At 42.1% G+C, this 9,868-nt stretch overlaps 1 protein-coding gene across 1 annotated transcript in view; it reads right to left on the reverse strand.

Annotated features, from left to right (window-relative positions):
* Nucleotides 1–3,736, reverse strand: part of cacna1eb (calcium channel, voltage-dependent, R type, alpha 1E subunit b) — a gene marked incomplete at both ends in the record, with an annotated part of 57,140 nt that extends 53,404 nt beyond the window's left edge. Inside the window, one exon of the mRNA XM_083990877.1 lies at nt 3,321–3,736. Coding sequence (XP_083847003.1) covers nt 3,321–3,736 — 416 coding nt within the window. The remainder of the gene's footprint in view (nt 1–3,320) is intronic.
* Between the last annotated feature and the right edge of the window lie 6,132 nt (nt 3,737–9,868).

Raw genomic sequence — 9,868 nt, forward strand, 5'->3', positions numbered from 1 at the left:
GTCGCCGGAAATAAATAAATGTGACGTTATGAAATAAAAGTCCCCAGAAATAAATAAATGTGACGTTATGAAATAAAAGTCCCCAGAAATAAATAAATGTGACGTTATGAAATAAAAGTCGCCGGAAATAAATAAATGTGACATTAGGAAATAAAAGTATCTGGAAATAAATAAATGAGGCGTTAGAAAATAAAAGTCTCCTGAAAAAATAAAAATATATGTATTTATATTTCATTTATATCTATTTATGATCCTATTTATTTAATTCTGGACTCATTTCATGGCTATATTTATTTATTTATTTATGCATTTATTAATTTATTTCATTATGACTAAAACGGCTTTCCATAGCCAGATTCCCGTAGATTCATCATTGTGAAAGACACCTTTCATTTTATCCATTTTCACATTGGTCAGAAAAGGTTTAAAGGGGAGCTATGCAAGTTGGGTCCCTTTTCCACTGTTTTGCTAACCCTCCTCGAAAAGGCGAAAAAGCAATCCATGGAGCAGTGGATAACGTTATTTATTATATACGTGTTACGATGTGTATATTTGTGTAGTCTAGTCTTATCTGTCATAAACAAGATATTACTGGGGCGCCGAGTGGCGCATCGGACGGCCCTTTCCTGCGTGTCATTCGCCCTCTCTTTGCCTCCCCATTTCCTGTCTCTCTCAACTGTACTGTCAAATAAAGGCATGAAAAAGCCAAAAAAATAAATAAACAAGATATTACGGATTACAGTGCGTTTGTGTGGCAGTGCCGCCGAGACAAGAGCTGGGACACCGGGTCGGGGGCGCTGATATTGCAAGGTTGGTTTTCAGCTAAGAGACACTAGTGTAAGGCAGAGAGCCTCCATTCTCCCCATAACAAGTTACAAGTAATTTATTTAACCATCACAATTACTCCAAAGCTGTTTAATTATGGTAAAAATGTAGCATACTGTAGTAAAAGGGATTCGCCAACATTTTTTTTCGTGTCTTGCCTCACTCCCGAGTCCATGACAAGCAGATAGACACCATCCTTTCGACTGTGCAAAGGAGATAGAGCCCGTATCGCCCGTAATTAGCTTAGCTCAAACACTGGAAGTGTATGGGCAGTGTTAGCCTGCCTCCTACCCGAGCCGAAATCAGCAGTCAGAAGCTGATTTCATTTTAGCTCTAAACTCTGTAAATATATCACTTTATCAACATTTCAAACATTTTTAGGTGAGAAAGTAGCCGTTTAAGGGGCGGTGCGTGGCGCAGTGGTTAAGGCGGCCGCCCCATGTAGAGGCTACAGTCCTCAACGCAGGCGTCCCCGGTTCGAATCCCGCATCGGGCAGACCTTTCCTGCATGTCATTCCCCCTCTCTCTGCCTCCCCCTTTCCTGTCTATCTCACTATGCACTATCAAATAAAGGCAAAAACGCCAAAAAATACACTTAAAAAAAAAGAAGAAAAAAAAGAAAGTAGCCGTTTAAATCAGCAGTTTGTCGTTAATTTGTCTAAATACCCGCTGTTTACGATTTTGTTCAGACAATTTCGGCGCTACTCAAGCTAGCCGTTGTGACCAACGCACTTCCGGTTACTTTCACAAAATAAAACACCCATTGCCCTTTACATACAGAAAACCATGACAATAGAATTTGTGCTTTTACTTTGAAATAGGAAGCTAACCTACCCTCGATGTAGCTAGCTTGAACCAAAATAAATCGTCTTTGCTTGAACCCTCCGTTTTGACCGATCTCGTCCCGTTAGCGGCATTTGACCGCTCAAGATGCCTTACCGGAGTGTTTTGTCAGCTCTGAGACGAAGATCGGCCCGCCGATTTCCGTTTAGAGTTGCTGGAGAGTTTCACTGAGGACTTTAGGTGGAGGCAGGCTAACACTACCTATACACTTCCAGCGTTTGAGCTAAGCTAATTACGGGCGATACGGGCTCTCCCTTGTTACTGCACGCAGAGTCGAAAGGATGGTGTCTATCTGCTTGTCATGGACTTGGGAGTGAGGCAAGACACAAAAAAAAATGTTGGCGTATCCCTTTAAGGTAAAAATCCTGCATAGCTCCTCTTTAAGTAAAACAGTAATGTAATGGCGCCCGCCCCCGCCCCCGCTGAGAAGGTACTAGAAGAACTCAGCTGTAGTGGAAAAGCACCTTTACCGAGCCGAGCCGCGCCGAACCGACACGTGCCGTTCTGTGCCGCTCCGTGAAAGTGTAGTGGAAAAGCGCCATAATGTCATCAGTATCTGCTCATTATGACTACAGTATACAACATGTCTACAGGCTGTTTTCACAACAGAGGGCTTGACACATCTTAGCAGGTAAAGATCAGCGTTGGCTTCGGTCTATTTCCATTTCAACAGCTTAGGTGCTATACATGGCTGCTCACTCCTAAAGCTTACATTTGGAGACAGTTACATGGAACAGAGCCATCTTTAATGTTAGCGTTAGGGTTGGCTTTTTATACTACGACACGTTAAAGGACAATTTCGGCCAAATTCAACCTGGTGCTATAGTTTCCTAATATTTTAGGTCTAAAAGAATGATTCTGAAGATTTTCTATTTAATTGCTCATGTTTTGCAGTATGTCTGTCTGTCCTTGCATAGCCACGGCAGCGTATAATGGGACGGACCGATCTTACGCTGTTTAGGCTGTTTACATCCCTCAAAACCGTTTGGTTTTTTTTCCACAGACAGCGTCAGATGGCGATTCAAACATACACCAAGGGGTTTGTTTACTTCAAGCAAGTGGACATGTTTGTAAACGGAGCTGTTATACAAAGTCTCGCTAAGTTTCACGCAAGACTTTGTATTACAGCTCCGTTTACAAACATGTCCGCATGTTTGAATAACCATTTGTTGTCGCCTGTGGGAAAAAAATGGTTTTGTGGGACGTAAACAGCCTAAACAGTGTAAGATCAGTCCGCTCCCATTCATTGCTGCTGTGGCGATGCAGGGACAGACAGAACTACTGCAAAACAGGAGCAATTAAAAGGAATTCTTCAGATTCCTTCTTTTAGACCTAAAATATTAGGAAACTAAAAGCCCCAGGTTGAATTTGCCTGGAATTGTCCTTTAAAGTGTCTGGCCTGAAAAAAAGCCCGGAAATATTAAAATCGATATAAATTTTTCAAAAATGACAGTTGTGCCTTGACCGCAAATGTGCTTTTGGATGAAAGATCCACCAAATAGGTTCAACAGGTTGAAATGTCATACTGCACACGCATTAGAGCATATGCCTTCTTTTACCCTGGTGCTTTCATCCTCCTCCATGGAGATTTATCATCTTTACACGTACAATTTAAAAGGAATCCTTTGCCTCTGAATCTCTTTTATACTTACTCCCACTCCTTCCTGCGGGCCTGCGGCGTGCTCTGGATTTTATGCGCCTGGTGAGCCATGATGATATCCTTCTGCTCCACGAGTCCCCCACGCCGTCGCAGCATACAGTGGGGGCTTAGAGACCCCGAACCCTGATCGGACGAGCCCTCTTCCCGACTGTAAGGCACATCAAAGCTGGCTGCTCGAGGGGGCAGGCCCTGGTATTCGGGGACGGCATGTGGGACCTGCAGAGAGCAGGAGCGAGCTCCCTGAGCGAGGCCGTGGCGGGCAGCCGGGCTGGGCTTCCTCCAGGCCTCCGGCTCAGGGAGGGACAGAGAAGACTGGACATGTGTTTCTCTTGCTGGTCCACAGCTGGATGGAGAATGGAGGTTGGGCGTGAGGGAGCGGGAGAGGGACTGGTCTGAACTGGTGAGCATCTCTACAGAGGTCAGACGTCGGTGGTTTCAGCATAATGCTACAAGTGAGGAAAAAGGAGAGACAGAACAATGAGTTGAGTGAAAGGTAGCAAAAAAACAATTTCTGAAACACTGCAAAGAAAACATTTCACATGCTATCTTTTACTGAATGCAAACATGAACTGACAGCCTATGGCTATATTCAATATATACATATCTCTTATTTATTTACTTTTTATATTTCTATATTTTTATACATATACTCTCATATTTTACCCTGCTAGTCATCAATGCACTTGCACTGTCACTTTATCCATACACATACTCAGGATCATAATAGTTGATTGTTGAATAACTGAATGTCGGCACTGATTGTGTTACTGTTTATTGTCTGTCTTGTTTCTACGTGTGGTTGCACTTTAAGGTTTAGCTTTTAATCTCATTGTGCTGTTGTGCAATGACAAATAAATTCTGATTCTGATTTTTCCTCTGGATTTTTAAGTTACACTGTAAGTGGGTCCACAACTTTGGATTGGTTCCCATGAACCTGGTGCAGACATTCAAGTTCTGCAGAGGATGTATCATAATCACATATTCCCCTGACTTTTGTCAATGTCTCAACAACTATTGGATGAATTACCATGAAACTGCACACAAACATTCATGCTCCACAGAGGTTGAATTCACCACTGAAAAATGGTGAATCCATGAATTTCCTGTTACATGTTCCTGCTAAACATCAGCGTACAAGCACCATCATGGTGAACACGTTAGTGATTTCATGTTTGGGTTGTGCAGCTTCACAGACCATGCAAGGGAATGTGCATGAGAAAAATGTAGCACATACTGTATACTGACAGAACAATACAAAACATCCACCATTTGTCTAAATGATCCTCTCATCGAAAAAGATCTTTGATACCAGCAGTGCATGATTAGATGAACAAAAGCTTTGAACCAGCAGCCATACAGAAATAGTACGTCAATAATATGTCATCGTACTGGTGGGCGGAATAAGACATTGTACTGAAAGCTGGTTCTAGTAAAAGTGATAAGGAGACATTGGGAGAGGTTTTTTTTTCATATCTCTATTCAGTCACATGCTTTGTTTCCAGAATACTGAACCTGACATAACAAAGGAGTCAGACCTATTTGCTGCTGCTGCCGATGTCCAGTTAAGCATGTACATGTAACTGAGACAGATAAATACGGGGGGGAGGAGATGAGGTGGCAAGGCTGGCAAACCGCAAGTTTCAGGCTTGTCTGTGAGAGACAGACAAAACAAGGCTGTTTCCACTGAGCTGGAGCCGAAAAGGAAGAAGACTGAGTGTGGGAGAGCTAAAGCAAAGGCACAGTGACTCACTCATCAGCGGCGGGGCTCCTCAGACATGAACTGGACACAGTCTGAGTTGAGCTCTGCCCTCAAACGCAGAACAGCGCCTGTCTGAAAGCCTGGAGAGGGTACAAGGTCAGCGCACACATTTACACGGGTGGTTTGATCGCAGCTTTATGCTGCTGATGGGCGGGCTGCCTCTGATTTTTTTTTTTAGCACAGCCGTGCAAGTTCAAAAGATGTGATACCCTGTATTAGAAGCCGGATGTGTGGGGAAAATTAAATGTCAAGGCACTTGTATCAACAGGCACACATTGAAAAAGCGGCAGCAGCAACAAACTGGGATGATATGCAGGGGTGGATCTGTGACATCTTGGTTACTTATTTAAACAAAAATGAAATGAATCACGAAAGCCACCGTTGATAAGGTTGCCTTACAGATAAGAGCATCAATAAGCCTACTGCAGCAGGAAGCGTCCACCTTATCTCTATCATTCATTAAAGTTAAAACACTTTATGCTATTTTATTTTATATATTCTAATTCCTCCTTTCTCCATCTCCTGGCTGTGACCTCCTTCGCTTTAATTAGTGCAACCACTGTAGACTCAGTGGAACAACAGGCAGCCCCCTCTTCCTATCATTTGTGCACGTCAGCTGCAGCTCCGTAGTCTTCTAGTAATACACTAAGTAGCCTGTTAACAGGTATTGCTAATTAGGATGCTGTTTTTCTTCATTCTTCTGGAGTTAAGTGGATGATGCACAAGCAGGTGAATAAAGGAGACAGAGAACACACACACGCAGCAGTGACAACAAGTAGAGATAGATGATTAAGATGCTAAAAATGATCACTGGAGGAAAGAGGGGACTAATGCAGCCCCCGCGACAGGAAGCGACAATATCAATTAACTAATGAAATGATTAATGAATTTGACAGCTTTTACCTCGAGGTGACGCGCGCTCCTTCATCGTCAGAGAGCCCCGCGATCAGGTGGATCCTGAAGCCCCTCTCTCTCTCTCACTCAGTCCCCCAAGTTTAGCGGTTTGAGGATGGCTTCGCGAGGACTCCTTGGGTGATGATTGCCGCTGTAATGCTATAAATACCGCGGAGTGGCTGGGCGCCAGGAGGAGTGTGGATCACATGAACGTAAACAGCCATGGGGACACGGAGCAAGGCATGGAAACAATCCCAATCATCTTCACTCGCAGGCTGCCGCGATATGACTCACTTTTTTTTTTTTTTTTGCGCACTGAATTGGAGGTTGTTGTTTGTTGTTTTTGGTCTTCAAAACTTGGTGAGGAAGGAGGAGGAATTCGGGAAGTGAGATGAAATGAGTTCGGGTGAAAAGGAGGTGGATCATGCAACAGGTCTGCAGCGGCACGGTGTTCATTAGAAACGGTGGTGGTGGTGGTGGTGTGATGCGCTGCTACGGGGCTCAGGCGCGTTTACCACTAGATGGTGGACTGAAGCCACGTAACGGCAGCTTCTCAGAGGAAGAGGTGTGCACCGAGATCATGAAACCGGCTGGACTTCACCTTCACCTGCATTCATCTCAGGGCAAACATATAAGAATATGAAGGATTTATTTGACCCCTTGACCCCCCCCCCCCACACACACACACACACACACACACACACACACCTCCCCTCAAAAAAATAAATGGATAAGCAGAGCCATTAATATTAATTTAAAGTAGCAATAATTTGAAAATGATGTGACAGTGAGAGAGGGATATGATGCATATGATGCTATTAAATCACATCATATATACCACCCTACTGCTCTAATTTTCACTTACTCTGTTTTTATGTGACCAAACTGTACCTGGAGAAAAAAAAAAAAGCCTTAACTATTGTTGAAATCTCGCCTGAATCAAATACTATACCAAAGTTTGGCTTGTTTTAAGTTGGGCTGTGACTGACATGTTTTTTCCCCCCTGGGTTTTTTTGTTGTTGTCTTGTTTTGTTTTGTGTGCTCGCTGATGCCACCATTCAGTACTACAGTACAAACGCATGGAAACAGCACCAAGTCGACTTTATTCAGCTGCTCCTGATACCAGCTCTCACACTGGCTGCCTTCCACACTTCTACTACACACTGCATCGCAGTCTGTACGCCACTGAAAGCCAAAGAGACCACTTAAAGTAGCTTCCTCCTGTCCTCAATGGCTATGCAGGCTACTTGTCAGTATATTACTCCTGATTCATGCTGTCTGACGGTTTTGTATTTCACTGAGATAGTTTTATTGTTACTATTACCAAGTTAGTTTTTGCTTCTGCTTTTGACATTAGGAGAGTTTATTTACACATGTAGCATCGACAGCTCTAAGTTAAATCAAAACTTATTATTCTCATTAATTGTAAGGTCTATAGCCTGCTGCTTAATATTTTTGGGAAGCTAATTAAATGTGGCATTTACTTACATTCCTCGCCTCAAAGTATTGACTCCAGCACTGAACAGCTAAATGCTGTCAGTTTGATATCCATCTTATGTATTTGTTAAAGAAACAGGTAGCCTAACAAAAATATTAAAACCCCTCTGAGGCCACTGAGAGTTTCTTCTCTCGGTATTATTCTAAAACTAGAGCCAAGGACAGAGAATACTCTTTCTGTGATTAAAACACAGCCACAATGGTCTGTGTAGTTAATTAAAAGGTCAGTCGTGTTCATTTTAACCAATCCTGTTATTCCCCGAGCTGAGGGAGAGGTGTTAGCAGTGGGACTGAGAGCAGTGCAGAAACCATCTGCTGCCACCAGCACTGAAGGATAAATGAAGACTTCAAATCCACGCATGCTACACACTCACATTCAATCTCCGTTTCTTTGTCTAAACCTCTTAATTTTTTGTGGGACAACTTCACACATCTCTGTCTTGGTGAGGATTATGTTATTCTTTCATCGCCTCAGTCCCCTGAAGCAGCATGACTGTATTGATGAATTGCAGGTACCACTGACCAGAGGAGGTTCAGATATCAACTGACTGCAACATCTCAGTTGCTGTTGTAAGACATGTTTGCAAGGATTATGTGACATGAAGAACACTGAGTATTTTCTAGTGTCCTGATACCGTATTGTGTGTATTAGATATGGATTTATGTAATCTAACAGAACCATCACTGTGAGGAAATAATTGCCGTCTTATCCTCTAGGCACGTGGCCAAGTGGATGCATGGGGAGCAGACGCCAAGACGCCACAGAAAAAGGAAAGGATAAAAAAACATCAGGTGTATGTTATGTGTTGAGGGACGTGCATGCTGTTCAGAGCATCAGACAGTTGGTAGTAAATGGTTGGCAAATCAAATCTGGTCTGGCATGAGAGGCTGCCCTGCAGGTAAACACTCATCGCTTTGTATGCTTGCTGCTTCAGATTTTACAGACTCCAGCTTGTTTGTTTTTTTTCTTAGGTGTTTTAGGCTTAAACATATGAAAAGTCTTAGCATTTGTAGGGTGACGGACAGTATTAAGCACTGAAGAGGTTTAGTGCAATACATATGTAGGGCTAATTCACCCTAGGCCGCCCTCAGGGTTCATACAAATTCATAGAGACGATTGATGATTTTTCAGGACATTTTCTATGATCTGATACGATCGACAGGAAATCACTGCATATGCTGTACAAACACGCTCCAGTCTGTGGGAATCTAAAATAAGTGCACCGTTCTTATATTACAACAAATCACAGGGACTATTTGTAAATAAAATGTATCATTATTATTACCACCATTAATTCATGACATGACTCACTTTTTCTCTTATGAATCACAGTAGCCATTGCTGCCTGATTACCAACACACACACACACTGTTGCTTACATTTACCCCTCCCATCTCAAATTGACAACTAAATGTACTACGAAGTTGAACTGAGGTTATTATTAATCTCCACTGGATCTTAACAGTTTCATATACTATAACTTGTTAATTAGTAATAGGAAGTGAAGCCTTCAAATAAGTTAAACCAGAGACATTCTATATTGCCTATTAGGACTTTGGTTAAACCCACAATAAAGTCAAACATTTCATGTCACATTAATTGTGTTTTACCCATAGGTTTTACCTGAAAAAGAGCAATGGATTTCACGGGACGCAAACAAAGATGGCGTCTTTTAGCAAAACATTAGCTGTTTGACAGTTTGACTAGCACACAGCTGGGTTCCCGCTAATTAATGGTTTAAAACAAGTTGATTTTGTGAATAAAGCTAATAAAAACTTGCACAGTTACCAACCAACAGTGACTCGGGTACAATTAAAGGGTAGTGCAACTTACATTCTTCAAAGTTTCGCCCACTTTAAGCTGTGAATCATCCAACTTGCACACATGCGATGAGACCTAAAGGTGCGTTCACGGCCATGCCAAATAAATCCGAGTGAGGAGAGATTATGTAGCTACCTGTTCACGTGTCTAAAATGTAAAAACGATTTAATGTCTTTCTGAACTTTGTGTGTCTGAGCTGCATTGTACCACTGTGTGTTTAGAAGGATCTTATGTGTCACTGGTGTGAATGTCAAATGAATTTATTAAATTATGTGTTCCACTTGTATTAAAAGCTGCAAAATGATCTAAAACACGTTTGCTTTAAAATCAGAGACCTTCACTGCTCACAACTAGTCACCCTGGTTCACAATAAATTCTAATGAAGCGTTCCTGCTTAAAAAAAAAAAAAAAGCAACCGGAAAGGGTGTTTTAATCATCAAGAGTCAATTTATTTTCATATTCTAAAATTCAAAGGACATAACAGGATTTGAGAATAAATCCAAGGTTGAGTGCACAAAAATGTTTCACTGCAAGCGATTATGTACAAGAATGAAATCAACAAATCTGT

This window comes from Trachurus trachurus (genome assembly GCF_905171665.1).
Source record: "Trachurus trachurus genome assembly, chromosome: 17".
Classification (NCBI taxonomy): domain Eukaryota; kingdom Metazoa; phylum Chordata; class Actinopteri; order Carangiformes; family Carangidae; genus Trachurus; species Trachurus trachurus.